General features: G+C 34.8%; 1 protein-coding gene across 1 annotated transcript in view; it reads left to right on the forward strand.

Annotated features, from left to right (window-relative positions):
• The window catches only part of CEP112 (centrosomal protein 112), a 107,575-nt gene that overhangs the window by 71,027 nt on the left and 13,842 nt on the right, over positions 1–22,706 (forward strand). Inside the window, 5 exon segments of the mRNA XM_036221979.1 lie at positions 1,896–2,050; positions 2,365–2,494; positions 3,334–3,426; positions 4,570–4,629; positions 11,452–11,531. Of these exon segments, the coding sequence (XP_036077872.1) occupies positions 1,896–2,050; positions 2,365–2,494; positions 3,334–3,426; positions 4,570–4,629; positions 11,452–11,531 (518 nt within the window).

The following is a 22,706-nucleotide window of genomic DNA, read 5'->3' on the forward strand; positions in this document are numbered from 1 at the left end:
CCTATTTTATTTGGTGTAAGACACAATGAAGGTTGAGAAAATGCTTAAAAAATAAATAATAAAAATTACAAATAAATAAATAGTAAAATGCATAATGTCATATTTGCTTCTTGAGTCCGAAAGTTGTATCAGCATATATTCAAGTATTCGTTTAATAAATATAGATCTTAATGCAGAAGACTACTTATGGTGCTAGAGTAAAAATTTTTTTACGAAAAGGTAAGCATAGGCTTGTTGAATCAGAAAAATCATTTCATGATAACATTCAGGATGAACAGTTTAACTTGTTCAAATGAGAGAAAGACTATATATAAATATCATTGAATGAAATTACTTAATCATTAGTCACCACTATAGTGCCGATATGGTTATAAAAAACAAAACAGGGAAAAGGTTAGAGTTATTCAGTGCAGTTCGAAATGCAGACGTCAGAAAGTAGTCTCATAATAGCCCAGTCACATTGCCACTAGTGAAAAGAGAGGGAGAGAGAGAGAGAGAGAGAGAGGGTAGGAGGGAAGGAAGGTAAAGGGGGGGGAGGGGGAGGAGAGAGGGAGGGGGTCGAGATTTTATTTTTAGAGAATTCAAGGTTTATATTTTAAAACCGATGTCTTAAAGATTATTTTTGTAGTATTTTAAAACTGATTACTTTTGATTTACTTTAAGCTAATTATGATATATATTTTAGAAATCATTGAGTAATGAGCCATCTTTATTTTAATAGGATACTTAGGAGGCATTTTATGGTAATATATTATTTCTATAGCTCTATTCCCTTATCAAATTATATAATTTAAAATTTGTGAGTCTCATTTCCCTTGTAATGAGTGTTTTTATTAAAGGGCCTGAGAAGTGAATAGACTTTCAATATCCTGCCCATTATATTATAAATTATTCTAGCTAGGAAGCATTACAACCTGAAAATTACAGAGTTAAAAAGAAACGTCATGTTGGGTATGGTTACCAACAGCAGTAACAGTTTGGGAGGCAAAGAAAGAGAACTCAAGTATTCCCGTGTTACATTTTAGCTTATGTTTCAAAATGATATGTCTGCCTGAGGTATTTCAGCAGATCCATTCTATGTTAATCCCATGGGCAGAATATCATAGTTTTGGAGGCAGTATAAGGAAGTGAAGTAGGTTTTGGATCAGAGGGAGATTTTAGATCAAATTCTGTTCTGTTGCTTACCAGTGGGTGAGTATAGGCAAGTTAATCATTTTTGCTAAATCTCATTTTTCTCATATTTAAAATGATGCCAGTAATACCTAGCTCATAGTTTTAGGGGGAAGAGTACATGGCACGATGCTTGTGAAGCACGCAGCACGGGACCTGGTCTAGGAAAACACTCAGTGGCGGCTGTTACCTTCTTCATCGGAATACGCTGGTTGCCCATGAAGTGTTTTCTATTTGGGTTATGAATTTCCTTTTAAAAATATTATTACATCGCTTTTATTTCAAGAAGTTTTTTTATCATCAAACGAGCAGAAAACACTGCTGAGTACTCATCTCACAGATCTAAATGTTTTAAGTTGTGTCAAGAGACTGTAACCTTCCTGATGATAGGGACTTCATCTCTTATTTACTGCTATGTTCCTAGGTCCTAGAATAGTACCAGATTCAGTAAATATTCATCGGATGAATGAATGAATGAATGACTAAAAGCGTATAAACACAGTGGTCTTGCTTTTATGGTAGAAAGCATTCTTTTTTTTTTTTTTTTTTTTAAAGACCTGGTTAATTTAGAGGTTGGTTTAACTTTTATTAGTATGGTTTATGATACATTTGTTTTCTATATTCTTGTCTCTAATAGGATAGATATTTTCTTCAGGCTACTTAATGATGCTGTGAGTGCAACAAAGTCAGTCGGAGACTTTTTTAACAATGACCTATTCTTTTAGAACCAGATGGTCAAAGAGCTGGAGTCCCGTGTCCAGCAGCTGACTGGAGAAGCAGAGAACAGTAATTTACAGAAGCAGAAATTAATTCAAGAAAAACTGGAACTTGAGAGATGTTACCAGATAACATGCAGTGAATTACAGGAAGTAAAGGCAAGGTATTGTCCGAAGTCAGATATCGCTCAGGCGTGGCCATGAAATACTGATGCTAACTCTGTAAAACATCTGCCCAAATTAATCACGTGCTATGCATTAACGTCGAGAGTTTTCCAACCTGAATACTGCCACTTGTTTATCTTTTAAGTCCCATTTAAAATAAGTATAATGCTTTAAAAACGTTGAAAAAATGTAGATACCTATTTGATATATCGAAAGATGACAATGCATTTGGATTTGCTTGACTAAAAAATTTCATTCTAGGGATTGATTCTAAATATACTGGAAGTATATTTTATTCTCTTATTGCTTTTAGGCGCAACACACTTCATAGAGAGAAGGATCGTCTTATAAGTGATTATGAGCAGAACATGAAACTCTTGCAAACCAAATATGATGCTGATATAAACCTTCTGAAAAAGGAACATGCTCTTTCTGCTTCTAAGGTATTGTATATGCTGCTAACTATGACCCTTCAGAATAGTTACTTACTCAGTGTGTGGCCATGGGAGCCTCGTAGGAGCTGTTTGGGATTAGAAACCAGTCTCTCTCTTGCTTTGTTCTTGAAATAACTGATATAATTTTTATTGGTATTTAAAATAGTTAAAATCTGAATGTCCGATATATAGCATAGCATAAATATTTAATAAACCGAATTCTGCCATAATAAGTTAACTCTTTTAAGTACCACAGTTTATAAAGGAGGAAACATGAAAATCCAAGAAGAAATGTTCAGTTGTGTTAATGATACATTTTTAGATAACTGTTTTAGGTAATTATTATTCATAAATGTTGGTTATGTTTTAATTTTCCTGTCATATACACATCTATGAGCCCATAGACACCCCGCTGGCACTCATATACTTTGTGTCTGAGAATTGACATTTTCTGCAAAGAGAATTCTATAGCTACTATTCTATGGTAATCAGTTACATGATATTTCATGAATTAAATGTTTCAGTAGGTTTGGTTTTAAAATTAAAGTCTAAAAAGTTTTTTGTAAACATTATTTTTACATTAGTATTTTTTCTATATTTTTACATAGTATTTCTATATTATTTTTACATTAATGTTATTTCTGTCATAAGAATTTAATTTATATTTTTATTTTAAAAGGTTTTTTTACTTTTGTTAAAAAACTTTTTTTTTAATCCAGGTTTATAGATCATTTAAATTTTGATTGAAACTTCAGGGGGCAAAAAGGTAAATTTATTCAACCAGAAGTTGTAAGATAGCACAAAAATCAATATTCTGTTTTTTATTCTTCTTCTTAAAACCCTCCTAGTCATCTGGTATGATTAAAGAATTAGAACAGAACATCTGTCAGTTAAAGCAGCAATTACAGGAATCAGACCTGCAAAGAAAGCAGCAACTGAAGGTGAGTCTCGTATTTTACATAGAACAATGACTAAAACTGACCTTTCCTTTTCTTGATTTATATGTATAAATAAGAGCGAAAAAGAACCTCTTAAAAATTTAAGTGGACATTTCTGGTTTTTTTATTGCATTGGGTCATTTTTCATCATTTTTACTTCTTTTAGCAAAAGTAGATGCTAATGAGATACCACAAATAAAGAACAATTTTAATTTGTTTAATCTCTTTTGAGATTAGTTTAAAAAATAAGCCTTATTTAAATGTTATTACTTTTTATTTTTAATTATTTTTTAACATGTAATTGACATATAATATCCTGTTAGTTTCAAGTGTATATCATAGTGATTTGATATTTTACATACATTAGGGCAGAGTCCCCAAGATAAGTCTAGTTCCCATCTGTTACCAACTGTACAAAGTTATCAAAATAATTTGACTACATTCCCTATGCTGCACATTACATGCTCGTACATACTTATCTTATAACTAGAAGTTTGTAGTGCCTCTTAATCCCCTTTATCTGTTGTGCCCACCCCTCAACTCCCTCCTCCTCTGGTAACCACTAATTTGTTTCCTGAATCTATGGTCTGTTTCTGTTTAGTTGGTTCAATCATTTTGTTTTTAAGATTCTGCATATAAGTGAAATCACATGGTATTTGTCTTTCTCTGACTTATTTCACTTAGTATAATACCCTCTAGTTCCTAAGAATAATTTTCTCCCTTTAAGTTATTATCTGCCAGTCTCTATAATTTCTTTATCTCTTTCACACTATCTAGATCTTTCCTTTTCCCTCATGGTCAAAAAGTACCAGGGACCTAGTAGTATATGACATAACTTCAAATTCATTATTTCCACATCGAATCAGTTGGTGATCTTTAAGTAATCTCCAAATCCTAAGGGTCAGAACTTTCTCTTACACTTTTGCAAGCAGTAACATCTTCAAATAACTCAGGTTCTGTAGCCTCTAACATAAAGCTTATTGCATTTCTATCTGTAGTGTAGAAAATTGATGGGCAGGGCGCTCTTACTAGTATGTGGCTCAAAGCTTGTCATCCAGTAGATTGATTTATTTCATTAGATTGCTAATTTTATTAACTCTAGTACGAATTTTAAGTATACTATAAGTAAATATTTATCATTTACAGGATCAAGAAAATAGGTTTCAAATGGAGAAAAGTCATTTAAAAGGCACCTGTGATAAAAAGGTAATATATTTATAAGACATTTGAAATAGCAAATGAGGCAATTAGGAATGATTTTCGTTGATTTTTACAAAGATATGCATGCTAGCCCTTAAAGAATAATTTACTTTTAAGTTAATTTTAGCTAGCCAGTAATCAGATTTCACTTTTTTATGTTTTGTTTATAAACAGCCTTTACAATTTTATTATTAATTATATCAACATCAAAACACCACTGTATTTTATATTTAATGAGCAAAGAATATGTATTTTAACCTCTCATTATAACACTATGAAATTTTATTTTCTTTCTACCAGTTTAAAAATATATACAGTTGATGGGCATTATTTTGTATTCTGGTGTATCATGTGTTTTCTGATGGATATTGGAACTCTGCATATTTAACCAAAGAATATAAAACAATGAAAGAGTCGTCTCCTAAAAATTGATTAATAATTATTTCTTGTCCTTTATAATAGTGAATATTTCTGTAGACATAGACTGGTGTCCCTGGTATCAACAAAAACTGGGATTTCATTGACACACTGTTAACACCTTGGCGATAAAGTACAGAATTATATAGCTTTGTGACTTATAAACTTCGATTTTGAATTTCTTGTTTGCTATATAGTATAAGAAGCAAACAAGTACTTTAATAGCAAAGAATTTGGTGCTGATTTCATGATTATTTACTATTCTAACATTTACCAAATTAATCTATTTGTAAAATACACACAATATGCAAAAAAGATTAACCCTCCAACTCAAAATTAATACATAAAAATTAAAATTAAACAGGTTTGACAGCATAAAACTTTAAAAAACCCGTTATATCACATCTTATCTGTATAGTCACTCAGCAAATATTCATTACATGCTTTCATTGGCAAAGTATCTTACTAAGTCCTGGGATGGGGAGAGGGGTAGAGGATGAATTAGACATAGATTCTGCCCTCCTGGAGCTGAATGTCTAGGAAGAAGAATGTTTCTGTCATTTTGAAAAGTCACGATCTTGTCTGATCTCGGAAGCTAAGCAGGGTTGGGCCTGGTTTAGTGCTTGGATGGGAGACCACCTAGGAAGACCAGGTGCTGTAGGTGTAAAAAAAAAAAAAGTCAATACTGACATGTATGTATTGATCTGAATATGTGCTCTTTAGAATTATAATATATTTTCTTATTGTTAATTTTTTTTTTTTTTTGCTGCAGTCTGAATACAGCTCAATTCAGGATCTTGCATATATTTTACATCTACAAAATGATATCTGACCAAGTGAGGGAAATATTGCTTTCACTGAACTAAAGAAATTTTTCGGTTTCTACTATGGAGCCATGCAGCTTCATAAATTTTTACTTACCAAAGGACCATACATTACAATAAGCCTCCCTCCCACTATAGGAGGTGGCGGGCACATCTGCCGGGTGTACATTTTAGTCCACTGTTCATTCTTTGGGCAGCTATCTGGCTTCCCATCCCTTAAGGAACACCTTCTGGGCCTCCTGCTCCTGGCCTTCCACTCTGAGGTCAGCCCTCTTCCTGAGAGATGGTGTCTATGTACCTGTTGAGACAGAGAGAACGCTGTAGTAAGGAGAAAAGCATGCACTAATTTTAAAAGAATGTATTCCTATCCCAAACTTATTTAAGTCTTACTGAGGACTGTTAGGTAGATAGAGCTGGAAAGACAGTCTTTCTCCTTTTTTGGGTCTCTCTCTTAACAACTAGTTGAACTGCTACCTGCGTCTCTGCCTGATGGACACACCCAAGATACAGAATGTTAGAGCTTAGTTCAGCTGCCTTCCAACCAGAAGCCTTTCTGTTAGGCCTCATAACTACAGCTTTTCTTTGTCCATGAGGTATCAATTGGCCTAGCTTTTTAATAATGTAAGTAGTTAAAATCTGTTAATTGTTTTCAATGTAAGTAAGACATGTTTAAAATAATAGCACCCTTTAAAAGAAAAATAAGCATATTTGTTCCCATTGCATATGTTCCAACATTGTTTATATTGGAAGAAAATGTTGCACAGCGTGTCACTTTTTATTTTACAATTAATTCCATAATCTCCTCCTTTTAAATTGACATCTGTTCTTTCTTTATTAAACCTGCTGTGATCTCAGTCCTTGAAGATTTGATGTCTTGTGCCCCCCTCAGGGAATATCCTTTTTGACTGCTCAGCGAGCTGACATAAATCTCACATAGCCCTGGACTGTGTAACTGGATAGCGAGATGGGATGTGTAGGGCCTTTGTTTGTTAGGCGGTGTTACAGGTGTGCACATTCAATAACTTTCGGTATTGGTGTAAAACTTAGTTCTGAATATCTGTTCAAGAGGCAGAAATGCCATCTGAATGACATTATTTCCTCATGCCAATAAGAAAGCAGCGCGAGAGACTCTAACTTGTCTCTGAGGTAAGAGAAACAGTATCAGATGCTGTCCCTAATTTAAGCACACACATTATCTAATGGCCTTTATTGATCTCTAGTGGCTATTGCCTGCCTTAAGATCTTTGAACATCAAACAAATAATAGGTAGTAAAACTAAATGTCATTGTTTGATGAAGTGTCCTAATCTGTTAAATCAGGAAATGGGTAGGCTAAATGATTTTACTAGCAAGGAAACACCTGCCTCCTACAAATAACCTATTGCTTGTTTTCCAAACAGGCACCAGAGAGTAAAAGATGGTGGTGTTTACCTAAAGAAATTCACAAGACAGATGTTAAGCATGTATATTCAAAACTGTGCTATAATTGAAATACCTACTTATAATTATTCTGATGTAACTCTGTGACAAATGAGATATAAAATATGATGGACTTCAGAACCACTAAAAATAGTTATTAGTGTTTTAATATTCATATGTAATTCTTTTAGTTAGGGTAAAAATAATTTACAATTTCCACAACTTTACATATATTGTATGGTATTTCCCAACCGCTACTGGCATGATTGCCTTTAAGAGGACACGGGCCTTGAGTGGAGTTTTAAAAAAATGATTTTGTGCAGTGAAACGATTTGTGAAAGTCCCGCAGCCCAGTCCCCCATATTTTTTATGCTGGGAAGTTGAGTTTAGCACACTAAGAGACACAGCGGCGTTCTCCGGCAGTCGCTGTGGCCGTCGGCGGTGCGGTGCTCTGTGCTCTGCCGTGCCGCCCGCCACAGTCACCTGTTTCCTTACGTCTAGCAGAATTCCTTTCTTAGTTATACAAGTACTCAATTCTCGATTACTTAAATGTTTAGGATGAAAAGGAGTAGAATATACATTTAGTAAATGTTCAATAAATGCATTTATAGTTACTTGAATCTTAAATTAAAAACTTAAATATTTACAACAAACTCATGTTTGAGAATATATGCTGTATCTTTGACTCTCTGGTTTGTTTTCTTTTATTTAAATTATTAACATTTATTTTTGGTAATAATATATAGTGGAGAAAGGATTACAGGCAAATTAGTTCAAACCTTATTCCGCACTGCCATTAATACATTAAAAAGGAAAGGTTGACAATAGCATTGTCGCTATTACCCACAACTATCTGAAACACAGGTAAAACCAAAAATATAATTTAAAAGGCCCTTAAGTATACAATAGAAATATATTCAATAAAGAACAGACAAACTCAGAACAGCATTTATTGACTATTGTAGTGGGGGCCAGGTATTGTGCTGTGTGCAGGGGGTATAAAAATAAATTAGAAACAGCTTCTAGCTTTAAGGAACCCCCAGCTCAAAAGTCTGCACATTGACACACGCATGTTAACTCAGAGGGAAGTCTCCCACTCAGTCCCATTCCTACATTAGAAATGGTTCTAATAGTTTTAGAAGCATAAATTAGATCAAGGTGCTTGAGTTAGCACACTGACCAAGAATCAGGAGGTGGCAGTTGAAAACTTGACAGAGGTTGAGAGCAAATTGCAAATGATAAAAAACACTCAAGAGAACTCAAAATTCTTAGCTATTCAGGGGCCATTTTTTGAAAGGGCAGATAGTCCATCTAAGAGAATTACCGTTTTGTGGCATGCTGTGATTTTGGGTACTCATAATGACTTTGAGTTTTCAAGAAAATATTTGTGTGTAGAGCATTTAATCTGAGAAGGTAATGATAATAATTATCAGTCGTTGAGCATTTATCATCTTTCAAATATTCTAAGAGCTTTACATGGAGTAACTTATTAACTCATTACAATTTCTTTTATATACTTACTCTTATCCCATTTTTCGAGGAGGCAACTGAGGCACAAAGTGTTAAGTAACTTGTGACGGACCAGAGACACATACCCATGCGGTCTGACTCGAGAGCTTGTACTCATAGTCATCATGTAATTGTAGATAGATTTTTCCTCAAAAAAAGGTTAATATTTTGAAGTTTCCACCTAAAGGGATAAACCTCAAATTATGCTTTCATGGAGAGAGTTTTGAGTCCCCCCCTCAAAAAAAAAAATTGAGCGGGAAACAGGGGAAGCCCTGGGAGCATAGCCCCGACGTGAAGTACTGTTGGCGCATCAGTAACTGCGACAGTGCCCTTTGTTAGTTTCCACGTACGTAATGCATTGTTTCAGAGGACCAGAGAAGTAGGCTGCGGGGTGTGGAGAAAAACGCCTCCTCGGAAGACATCCCCAAACCCTCCTGGGGATTTCCTGGGAATTGAATTTTAGCTGCAGCTCCGGGGAGGAGACCACACTGGGAGACATGTGAGAGAAGCAAGGTTGCGCACCCTGTATTTTTTGTCAAGCACTAAATCTGAACAGATAATACACTGTTCTAGCCAAAATACTGGAAAAATACTGTAGAGCGGAGGAATCAGAGCATCATACAGAAGACTCAAGGAGTTTTCTTCTGAAAACGTTATCATTCCAAAAGAAAACATTAAGAAATTTGTCAGTAGCTCACAAGAAAATATGATGTCTACGATGGAGGAACAGATATCATAGAGAAAGAAAAGGATAAAGTGGAAATGGAAGGATTGTAAGGAACCTAAAACATAACAGCAAATTTAAAATCCACGGAGGAGCTGGTTAGAGGTAAACAGATGTTGTAAAGAATTAAATGAGTGACATGAAGGACAAACCACTGTCTTTTGAACTGCAAAGGAGAAAGGCAATGAATAAACAATTGAGAGAAAAAGATAGATGTTAAGGCAGAAAATAGAAAACCACTGTACAACAATTGATATTCCTGAAGGGAAGACTAAGAATAAATTAACACAAAAATAATCAAAGATATGAGAACACTTTTCCGAAGATCTGTGTGTGCACCCCGTATCAGATAAGAATCAATAGAAAGATTTAAAAACATTTGAGCTGCAATACAAAGAAAATGGTCTTATGCAGTCCAGGCCAAGAGGAAAGCAAGTCAGATGACTTTAGTCTTAGTTCAAATCTGAATGTCGTAAAACAATACAGTGATATGTGGTCTGTTTTTAGGCCAAAATGTTATGACTCAAGAATCTTATACACTTTTTTCCTCACCTTCCACTCAAACAGGTTTGCTTTTCTTTGTGTTTTTATTTAAGTTAGTGTTGGGATTTTCACTTCAGATTTTATTTTAGGAAAGGATTTACTGATACAAAAATATGTTTTTGTATTAGGTCATCTTTTAGTTCAATTTTGAGACTAATTCTTTGATTCTATACCAAAGACTTGGGATGGTGCTTCTGTTGCTTTAATAATGTATCTGCTCCAATTTAGCACGCCTGCTGTGTGCCAAGCACTGCGGTACATACTAGGGATCCAAGATAAGTAGACTTAAGTAATTTCAATCTGGAACCTGGTAAAATTTTAGACAATAGATCCCCTTCTCCCCCATGTATAGTAAAATAAGTATAGAGGCAAAAATTTGCAAGGGAAGTTAGTTGCTCCTTCTCTTCTTGTTAAGGTAGGTATTTATGAGGCATTTTAATTTTACCATTTAACATATGAGGCAGGGGCTCCAGTCTCCTGAATGTGCTGATAGGCCGCCCTGCCACCTACATGTTCCTTCGTTTCTAGTTTTTTTTTTTTTTTTTTTTTTTCCCCATCTGGCAATTGCTGTTATAGCTGCCAGACTTTTGATAGTCTCATGGAAAATATTCTCTCTGCTCAGACCTTTCATTCATTCATTCATTCATTCATTCATTCATTTTACTAAAACACCAAGGGAAAAAAATATGTAAGAATTATAACAGGAAAAGATCAAAGAATATAGGGTTCGTAAGTTAACTGGGACGCCATCCAAACTACTGTATATAGCTAACGACAGGTAGGTCTGGCTAGCACTGATTCAGTGTTTGAAAAGGTTCGTGACTGTGTGTGTGTTTGTGTGTGTGTGGGGGGGGGGGAGGTTGTTCTTGTCATCCGTCTCCCATCCCCACACCCAGCAGTTGCACTTTCAGTCTCACCTGGCTTGCCCGCAGGTGTGTAGCTGGTCTCCCCACCCCACTGAGCGACTTGAGTTTTCTTACCTACCAGCTGGCTCCGAACTCTCAGTTGCCATGTCCAGGGAGCCGTGGCTGCTGGTTATTCCTCCCTTTCCTCCAGCTGTACTGGTTTCCTTTTCTAATTTCCTGGCTAATAGATAATTTAAAAAAAAATTCAAGTGATCGATTTCTTTTTGAGTTTTTCACATATCAGTTTATTTTATAGGGAATCCACTTGTAGGTAGGTTTAAACAGTTATTTAACTTTGACCAGAAAATTGGTATTAGAAATATATTATTGAAATAATTATATAATAAATGATTATGGTTAATAAATCTCTATCTTGAAATATATGCATCGAATTTTATGTTAAAAATGTTTAAGATTGCTGTCTCATTGTTTGTATTTCTCTTTTGCGTAAACTCTTCTAGTAAATATTACATATCTTGTCACGGCAGGTGCATGACTTGCAGAGCGAACTTGACAAAGAAAAAGAAGAAGCTCAAAAGATAATCAGTAAATTTGAGGAAGCTTTGAAGTGAGTAAAGTTGTAATATATTTAATTTTAATAATATTCTTATTAATTGTGAGCCAAATTAAGTAGCTGGAACCTAAACATCATATTTTTATAATAGCCTTGCTATGGTTAAGTTTGAGTCAGGTTTTCATCATGAATCTTTATTTTCAGAATTTTATTACTAGCCAGTATAATTTTTTTTTAAAAAGGAAAAATTAGTTCAGCTGTTTTTAAGTGATAGTAATATAAGCAAATAAAATGTAGTAATTTCAGATGCTTTCTTCTTAAATATAATCATGAAAAAAGGTAATTTGTAGGTCTTAGAACATTTAGAAATTCTTCTGTAGATTTTTTTGGGAAATGTAGGTGGTAAAATGTTCCAGTTATATTTGAAAACAGACTACTATATAGGCATTGTTTAGCAAAGGTTTTGTCTCATGATATAATACTTAAATATACACATTTAAAGCATTAGATTTTATTTGTCTTTTCTATTCATTTACTAAGTTGATGAGACCCTACTTATCACTAGGCTTTATCATACAGTTTTCAGGTGGAAAACATTGATTTAGTCAATAAATATTGAGTTCCCACCAAAGGACCTTATAGTCCAGTTGCAAAGATATTTAAGAACTTTGGCAATTATACTACAGAGTGATAAGAACTTTAATGAGAGAAAGATCATCAGGGTCCCTGACCCCAGAAAGTGATTTAAGAAGATAGTTTACTTCTTGAGCTCAGTGTGTCTAGCTAACTCCCTGTTTATAAGCTAATTTCATTTTTCTTTCTTCCCCAAACCTACAAACAGAAGTAACTTATAGAAAGGACGGGAAAGAATACCCAGAATCAAGCAAACTTAGTATCTTATCCTGCCTGGGAAGATTGCATAATCATTCCTTCTCCCTCAGTTCTTGTTAGTAAAATGTATTGGCTGAGTTGCTGAATAGAACATCTTTAAATAATTTGTGTACTTTATCTATTCGACTTATGCAACTTTTATTTCTCTTTTGTTCTACTTTGTCTCTGTTCTTTTGTAATTTCATTGGTGTGTTGATTTGTGCTTTATATCCCTAAATGAAGAGATAATCCCTTTAAATAACAGTGAAACAACAAATATTTGTTCTGTACCTATAGTGTCTATGTGTTGTAGTATCATGCTTGTGGGGTATGTGTAGATATATACACCACAATTTCTTTATCCATTCATCCATTAATAGACTTTTAGTTTACTTCCATGTCTTTGCTGTTGTAAATAATGCTGCTGTGAACATGGGGGTGCAGATATCTTTTTAAGTAGTGTTTTTATTTCCTGAGTATATTCCCAGAAGTAGAATTGCTAGATCATCATATCATACTATCTTTTGTTAATTTTTTGAGGATCCTCCACACTGTTTTCCATAGTTCAAACACTGTTTCTTTAAATAAGCTTTCTGCTCCCTTCTCCCTGTCTTTTCTTTCTGAAATGGCAATATTTGTAAATTGGTTCTTTTGATGGTATTTCATAGCTCTAATAGGCTTTCTTCACTCACTTACATTTTTTTTTTTTTGGTCCTCTGACGGGATAATTTCAAAGTTCTTGTCTTATAGTTTATAGGTTCTTTCTTTTACATAGTCCATTTTTATATCAATGCTCTCTATTGGATTTTTCATTTCATTTATTGTATTTTTCAACTCCAGATTTTCTGTTTGGTTCTTTTTTATGATCTCTGTTTTTTTAAATTAAATTTATTCAGGTGACATTGGTTAATAAAATTACATAGGTTTCAAGCATACAATTCTATAATACCTCGTCTATATATATTGCATTGCGTGTTCACCACCCAAAGTCAGATCTCCTCTGGCACTATTTATTGGCCCCTTTTACCCTTTTCTACCTCTTCCCACCCCTTCCCCTCTGGTAACCACCTTACTCCTGTCTGTGTCTGTGAGTTTTTGTTAATTTGTCTTGTTTGCTTGTTGCTTTCAGTTTCGTATTCCTCAAATGAGTGAAATCTTATTCCATCTTATTTGTTTAACTTGGCATGATATTCTCAAGATCCATCCACGTTGTCACAAGTGGCAGTATTTCATCTTTTCTTATGGCTGAGTACTATTCCATTGTATATTTGTATCTTCTTTATCCAATCATCTATTGAAGGACACCTTGGAAAACAGTATGGAGGAGCCTCAAAAAATTAAAATAGTATATGACCCAGGAATTTCTCTTCTGGGCATCTCCCTGAAATATTTGGAAACATTTATTTATAAAGCGATATGTACCTCTCTGTTTATTGCAGAATTATTCACAGTGGCCAAGACATGTTCAATTTCTTTGTTAAACTTCTCGTTTTGTTTGCATATTATTTTCTTTATTTCATTGAGTTGTCCTGTGTTTTCTTGTGTCTCATTGAGTCTCCTTAAAACAGCTACTTTGTACTCTTAATCAGGAAATCACAGATCTCCATGTATTTGCAGTCAGTTCCTATATTATTGTAATCCTTTAATGGTGTCACGTTTCCTTGATTTTTCATGTTTCTTGAAGTTTTCTGTTGCTCTCCTCCCTTTTGAAGCAGACTTTGCCTACTAGAAGTTTTTCATAACTGCCTTTCAGCTAGAAATGCCTGCCTTGTGCCCCGCTCGTTATTCTGAGGCTTTCTCAGACTTTCCAGGGTGCACCAGCCCCACGTGTCCTCCTTCCTCCTGTGGCAGAATTCTTCAGCTCGGATGCCTTTTCTTGATCTCGCAGCATATCAGACCAAGTGCTGATGGACTCTTTTGTTTTAATAAAAGTGGTGCGAAAGCTCAAGTTTGAGGTCTCTTTCGGGCCCTCCGATTTGGGCCATCTTTCTGCATGTTCTCACTAGCCAGCTGCTAAAGCTCACTCTCACTGCCGCCGTTGGGAGCACACACGGAGCTGATTACAGGGTGGGAGTGTGTGTGGGGAAGGTGCACAGTGCTGGGGGTGGCTGTGGGTCAGTTGTGGGGGATCTGTCGGTAGGGCATTCCCAGCAGCTCTTGGGCGGGCTTTTTGATGGAGTCCATGATACAGTTAGTAGGATTTGTGTCCCTTTAATGCCCTTTTTAGGATCCTGCCAGCCATTCTCACAGCCTCTTCCTTGCATGACCCTAGTCATACAGCTCAAGATTCAGTACTCAGGATGGGGCAAGAGAGAAGTGAGCTTTCTCTGTTTAATATTTAGGTTTGTGAAATTTATTGTTATATATCATTGTAGTTTATTCATTTTCATTTGTCAAATAGTATTTCAAAGTGAACATAGAACTGCAATGTATTTATTCATTCTACTGTCAGGATCCATTTGGGCAGTTTCTAGGTCTGGCTTATTATTAATAGTTTTGTGATGAACATTCTTATGTTTCTTTTGGTAAACACATGTACACCTTTTTTTAGATATATACCTCCATCCAGTTTTTATGTGGGGAGGATAGGCCTTTAGACTATTAAATGGCATTCTCAGAGATCCAGTTGAAGTGACTGGGGATTTAAGTTGGTTGGGGACCACAGGGAAGAGACATTGGAGGCCTTTCCTCACTTTTACGCCACTCCGCTGTAGTGAACCTCCAGTTCTGAGAAGAGTCATTCTATCAACTTGATTTGTTTATCGAGACCTAAGACATAAGGGATCTGATTCATGGACCTGCTCGTTGGTGAATGGGTGAATATAACGTAATTGAGCAAGTATTACAAATAAGGGAAAAGTGTGAAAATTTCTAAAGGGCTTATTTTTACCATATTTTGATTTTTAAAAAATATTGTTCCCACTAATTTTGTTATTTGTAATGTATAATCATATTTTCATATATCATTGCCTTTCCAAGTACAATTTCACTTACATATAGAATTATTAAAAAAAAAATTCTTGATGTTTTCTAAGTAATTCAGAATGTTCTTGAAATATGTTATTTGACCTATTTTTAAAATAACTTTCAACATTAGTGACATTCAGCAAGTGTTCACCATCTGGTTTATTGAAAATCATTCTGTAAAATTATTTATTTATACAAAAATTAGCAGCACTTTGTCTTTTGCCAGACTTTATAGCTCTGTTTAAAATGAGGGAATTTATTAAATAATTTAGGGTGTTATTTTCCCAACAAACTGACATATAGCCTAAAAAAAAAAAGGTTTTTTTCCTCGTAATACATAGTATTTATAATCTCCCATTAGAGTGGAAAACAGCTTATTTACCCCTAAAGTTGTATTTTTAAAGATGTAATTTTTTAAAACATGAGCAGAAAAGCTTTCCTATAAGGTTCTTTTAAATCTTCTCATTTATCTTTCGTTCCTTTTTTGCTGTTAAAAATCAACATTTATAGTGTTAGTAGGAGCAGGGATTAATCTTCAAATAGGAATGCCTTAGAGTAAAGATAATAAAACTACAAAGTTATAATGACAATGTTTTTGTACTTTTATTTGCTAAAAACTAATCTTAAAAGAAGACTTAAATGGAATACTAAATAATCTTATGATTATTCAAAGGAGTGGGCTACATTTTGATTAGGTTTGTTTTTTAATGGAACATTGCTTACTGCAAAAAATTGGATACAGTTGCGTTAAAAGCAGATAACCTTCCAGTTTACCCAGGAGCTTGAATTTTGAATTTTGGCAGAAAGGGAGAACTCGGTTAAATTAGTCTTCTGTAGGAATTTTAAGTGTAGCTGAATGATATAATTCTAAACTAGTTTTATATACTGCCAAAGTGAGGAACTGTGGCCTGGACATTTTGTTTGTAAAGTTGGTAAAAATATCTCAAGGAATTAATAGTTATTTACTTTAAAATGGAAAAAAAAATTGTGAATTAAAGAGCTATCTAGAAAGAAAGTAAAAGGAAGCCTGCAGACTTGAATAGTTAATGTAAAGATTTCTGTCCCTCATAAGTAAATGAAAACATCTTTACAGGGTCAACTTTATAAGAAATTTTATTCTATTTAGAAGACAAATTTGTACTTTTAAGAAATTTTCTTAGAAGATTAATTATAAAAACTATTCCACTACACTATAGAAACAGCCTCTAATTTATAATACTTATTAAAGAATATGTGATGTTGGTTTTAACTGAGGATATAATCAATTTGAAGACTAATTGAGTTTGTATAGTTTCAGTATGTTTTTCCTATTACTATTATCACTAAAATTAAGAACAGATACAATTTATACTGTATTATTCCATCAAAAGATGTCAGATATTCATATTTGCTTATAATGTTCCCTCTAACAACCAAGACATTATATAGAATTAGAGAGCAGGAAGAAATTATTTGACATGTATGAAATCATTTTAGATTTTATGTAACTAGAATTAGATTAATTATATCAAAGGAGGATTAAATGTAACCAGAAATTGATGTTATGTTATAGTTGTTATTTTAAAAGCTTGTAATTTGTCACTGTCATTTAAGTTCTAGGCTAATCCAAAAGAGGAATGCTTTTTTTCTACCACTGTAATAGAGAGTTTATGTAAAATGAACTTATCCAGGGTCCCTAGATACTAACGTTGTCCAGTGAGCAAACTTTTCAAAGTATCTATTCTTTGGCTTTATTTTTATCACAAAACTAGTACATATTTGCTATAGAAAATTGGAAAAATCACAGAAGAATAACAAATAAAATCAAAATAGTTTTGATCACATTTAAATAGAGCTATTTACTGTTACGCTATTGTAGTTACTCTGAATGCTTATTAAATCTTGAGCTGTCATAGAGTGATAACATCTCCCACACTCCTGTTTTCCCCCACATTCTCTTCTTTAGCTGCAAAATTTTCTTAGCTATTCTTAGCCATTTGATCTTTTATTTCCATTTTAGAATAAGATCTTACCATAATTCTATTGGCATTATTTGTATAGATTAATTTAAGTAAATTAAAACATTTCCTGTATTAGTTTCTCCATTTTTAATGTCTTCTAATAAATGTTTATAATTTTCTCCATATATATTTTACATATTTTTGTTACATTTATTCTTAAGTACCTTATAATTTATGCTACTATTTTGTATTTTATCTTTTTTAAATGACATTTTCCAACTGATGGATCCAGCTGAACAGAAGTACATTTTTTTTTTTTACACTAAACTCCTACACCCAACAGCTTTGCTGAATTTATTTTCAGAGTTTATAAATAATCTTGGATCTGCTATGCAGATAATGACATTTAAATAATCAGTAAATAATTTATTTTTTTCCTTTTCAATTTTTCTGTCTTTTCTGTCATCACCCTCACTTTTCTGGTAAAATGTTGAATATCATGGTAAGTATGGGCATCCTTATACAGAAGGAACACTATAACCATTATGTGTAAATTTTGGTTGAAGGTTTTTGATAGGCACCTATAGCCCTGGGCTGATAGCCAGAGCCAGGCGATGTGTAAGAGTTATCAGCCAGTTTCTGGATTTCTTTTAGAGTTAATTACTGTGTATGTACATTCATTGCATCTGTGGAAGGAGGGGTCTCCTGTGTCTCCATCTTGGTCTACTCCTTCGAATTTGGAGTTCTTTTTCTTCTTCTGGAAACTCTTTTCTATGCTTTCGTGGTACCAGAAGCATCTGACAGTTTCTTACCTAACAGATTGGGTGCCCCTTTTCAATCTCCTTTGAACTGAGTCCTTTTTTTCTATCAATTCTATATTTTAGAGTTCTTCAGGTTCAGTCCTTGACCATTTTTTCTTCTGTATTTACATTTGTTAAGTGATCTTATCAAGTTCCCTAGCTTCAGGTACCATATATTTAGTTGGGAAATCTCACCTCTATCTCTGTTCCAGATCTGTTACACTCCAGACTCATTCATTCAACATCATTACTGAATTGTCTTTCATTTTTTAGCATCCTCTTTCCATATTCATTCTTGTATCTCTTATCATTCCTTCATATTTTTAATTTTCTTTCCATCTGTATTGTTTTGTCCTATGAGTATATGTTTAAGATGGTTTATAACATCACTGATTTGATTTTCTGCACCTGCATGTCTGCTTTTTCCCCCTTCCATTTTGAATTTTTATTCTTCAAATTTTCCTTTTTTTTATCCCTTCTTAATCTTAATCTTCCCCATTTTTAATCTTAGTGTATTTTTATCTTAGATAATTCTTAAGATTTTACCTTTTATTTCATAGAGAACTATATTCCATCATTCAGATACCTCACAGTTTTCTTGATATTTTCTTCTGGATATCGTATTAGATCATTTTAACAGAAGATTTTTATTCTGTGTATCTAGAATGTTTCTTTTCCTTGGTTTCTATTCCCAGGTTTTGCAGTAGGTTTTAGACTTTAGACTTGCTATTGTTCTACTTTGTTACTCAGTCTTGAACAAGGTAAAATTTTGTCCAGTTTTGTTCTTTTATTTGTTTAACAAACATTGAATTTCCCTGGTGTGTGTGCATTTCTGTAGGGGCCATCAACCTTAGTGTACTGTGTGTTTTGGGTATGGGTTGTCTTGTCTCTGCTCCATGTCGACTGGTATAATGTTTGTATTCTCTTGAAGAGCTACAGCTGGATAGAAACACTGTACGTCAGCTGCCAGTGAATTCCAAGTTTTTAGGAAAATATCACCTATAGACACTGTGCTTTACTGATGAGATACCTTTTTCGTAACCTGCATGATGAATCTCTTTTTCCTGAGCCAATGCGAACCCTGTCGTTCTCAGTATCTTTTAACCTCCGGTTTCCTCCTGTTTTTATGTCCATCCGCATCACTCCACCTGTGGCAGTGCAGCTCCCTGCGTCCCGGACACCGCCATTGGAGCTTTACTCTTAGTCCAGATGTCCTCTGGACGGATGGATGTAAAACACGAACAGATTTTACTCTGATGTTTCCTGTTACACGGAAGAATCTCAGCTATCAAAATTTTTTATTGTTTTAGACACAGACTCTTTGACCTGAGGGAGGAAGGGGGTGTCTTTCTACCTCATTTTTCTCAGGTTCTGTTTCCTGAGACCAGATTACATTTGCTCTTAGGTGAACCTGTATAGATAATTTTTTTTTTTTAAATCAATCTACTTTTGTTTGCTTTGTATTTTTTGGAGATTCCTCCCAGTTTTTTTTTTTCATTGTGCTGTGTTTATCTCAGTTCTTAACGATATTGGGATTCCCCACCTCATTAGTTACTTTCCTTTTTCTAGGTATTTTAGCATTTGAGAGAGACTCTTTAGGAGGTGCTAGCCAGATGTCACTTCGTATATGAAAACTGGTACTATTCTTAACTTATTTTTTGGTAGAATTCTTTTTGAAATGTAACATATGCACTCCTGACCTTTTTATTGTTGCGTAATGAAAAGAATTTATGGGTAGTCTGCATCATCATTTTTGGAATCAATTATTGTGATTTGCTATAAATTCAGTTAGAGATTAGTGATTAAAATCTAGATATATAGTGACTTTCCCATGACCTTGAAACTTGCTTTAAAATAATGTTGATCTCAGCTTGCTTTGTGGTCTTTTGCCTCTGTTTCAAGAGAGTAGCGAGCCTTGTGGAACCACGTGACCTCCTGGGCAGGGTAGCGCTGTTAGGTTTCTGCAAAATTAATAAGGGAATCAAAGGCTGACTTAGATCTCCCAAATGTTTTTTTTTAACTATAGAAAATCATCGTATTCTCTGTTACCATGAGCATGCTTTGATTTTTTCACACCACTGATAGATGCTTTATTAATTTAATAAACCACAGCCAACTTCTTCTGAGCTTCTGTCCCTGATTTTTTAAAAAAATTTCCGACACTGTTTGTTCATGACTGTCCATTAGTGTCTTTGTATTGTTTTTTTATTTTATATTTAAAATTAATGTCCTTGTTTTAAACCTATACTCTCTTGTATTCCGTTAGCTTATCAGGCGTGTCCCTCATGCCAATCCTTTCACTAATTCTTTTCCTCCAGTTATTTAATGTTCCTCCATTGTGCAGTCTAATTCAAGATCCCTTCTTATCTCTCAACTGTATCGTTCCTTTTAGCATAGACAAGAGGAGGCATCCGTCTTAAAAACCCTTCTCGACTGAAGCCCGGCCTCCCCACCTTCATCTCTGATCCTCTCTCCCTCTTTGCTTTTATACTCAGATTTCCTTAAAGAGTTATTTTGCTTACCGCTTCCATTTCCTCACCTACAGTTTTCATTCTGCAGCCCAATCCAGTTTGCCTTTTCCCCTCGAATCACCAAAACTTCTTCCAGCGTTTCAGTGACCTCCGGCCTGTGTTTTGTTCAGTCTCCCTTGACAACGTTCCCTTCTTCAGCTTTTGCAACACGCGTTCTCCTGATTTTCTCCCTTCCTCTCGGTCGTCTTTGCGGGTTCGTTTTCTTCCCGACTCGCTCCGGAGTCTCTCTGTCGACAATCCAGCCCCACAGTTTTAGAAACCATTTTTCGATGCCATCCTTACAGCGATGATTTACAAATATATATCTTAGTCTCAGACCATTCACTTCCTTAATTTTCCTTACAGCACTTATTACTATATGATATTTTAGTATTTTTGCTTTCCATTTTTAAAATTCTTTTAAATTCTCTTTCTGCGTAGAGTTCCAGGATGCCACATTAGCCACTCCGGTCCCGTCCTCGCTTCTCCTACATCCTGTTCTTATCTTTGCTACTTCTGTGATTTCTTTCTTGCCCATTTCTTTTAAGTTCTTAAGTTCATGCTTTCCACTAGCTGTTACAAATTTCTGGGCCGCAAGTTGAGTCATTCTGCACATGTGTTCAATTTAGCCTGCAGAATATTTTGAAATATTTGAGTTATTTGTCAACATTATAAAATCAGGAGGTTTCGCATGAAATTTGGATTGTTGGTTTCTCTCGAAGCATGCACTGTCTGGCAACACCCCGCCATCTCCTCTCGGGACAAGTGGCTGGAGCTGATTGGATAGCGCATGGATTGAGTCAGAAAGGAAGCCACGACAGTTTTCACAGAATCATTGTCATCAAGACCACATTTTGTGTTCTTGGTGGAATTAAATTAGTAATAAATAACAAGCAGTTTTCTTTTTAAACCCTCATGTTTGGAAACTTAAAATTGTACTTTTAAATAACTTAGAGTTAAAAAGGTAATTATAATGAAAAATTCCAAGTATTTAAAACCGAAAGATTATGAAAGCGTTACTCATCAAACGTTATAAAGTCTCTCTAATCTGATATCTAGACTGAAATGAGCTAAGCCTTTACCTCAAGAAGCCAGATAAAGACAACAAAATAAAGAAAGAAAATATAAGCACTAAAGCTAAGAGCAGAAATCAGTGAACTTGGAAACACGACACTGATCATCTTCAAAACCTCTTTGAAAAGAAGTTAATAAATTAAACAGGTCTCTATTAGGCTGACCAAGAAGAGAAGAGACTAAAAGGAAAAAATTAAACAATATTAAGAAGAAGAAAAAAAGAGGAAACACGGCTACATGCAGAGCGTGCCGTTTTGGGCTCACCCTTCTCATTTTTGTTCTCTGGTCCCTGTCGGCCTTTGACGTTTGACCCAGCTCCAGAGTTTCAGCTACCGTCTTTTTTTTTTTTTTTTAATTGAGGTGAAATTCACGTAACATACAGTTAACCACTTCCAGGCGGACAGCCCAGTGACATTGGGTGCGTTCACGGCGTCGCGCACCCACCACCTACCACCGTCTAGCTCCGAAAGGCTTCCATCACTCCCAGGGGAAAGTCTGCACTCGCCACACAGGTTGGGTGCTGGTCCCCACCTGCCCCCCAGCCCTCCGCTTTCTGTCCCTCCGGATCTAACTCTTCTGGGTGTTTCACATAAATGTGTGACCTTTCATTTCTGGCTTCTTTCACTTAGCATAATGTTTTCCAGGTTCACCCACATTGTAGCTGGTATTATTCCTTCATTTCTTTTTATGGCTGAATAATATTTCATTGTGTGTATATATCATAATTTTTTTTTTTTTATCTCTTCAACTGTTGATGGTCATTTGGGTTCCTACCTTTAGGCGTTTGTGATTAGTGCTGCTATAAACATTTATATACAAGCATTCCAGTACCTGCGTGCAGTTCTTTGGGTCTATACCTAGGAGTGGGGTTGCTGGGGAAGCTATTTGTTCTTGTACTTGGCTTCTGTTATTTGTCTTCAAAATGGTACTTTGGGAGGTGACACCTGTATTTCACTTTAACACTAGTGGTGGCTGCTGCTGTAGCCCACAAAAGGAGAATAGCCATTGAGGATTATGTAAGGGGCTTCTAGGCATTTCATAAGAATATGCTTTTCTAGTGGACTAGTC

This window comes from Rousettus aegyptiacus, unplaced genomic scaffold (genome assembly GCF_014176215.1).
Source record: "Rousettus aegyptiacus isolate mRouAeg1 unplaced genomic scaffold, mRouAeg1.p scaffold_m13_p_6, whole genome shotgun sequence".
Classification (NCBI taxonomy): Eukaryota; Metazoa; Chordata; class Mammalia; order Chiroptera; family Pteropodidae; genus Rousettus; species Rousettus aegyptiacus.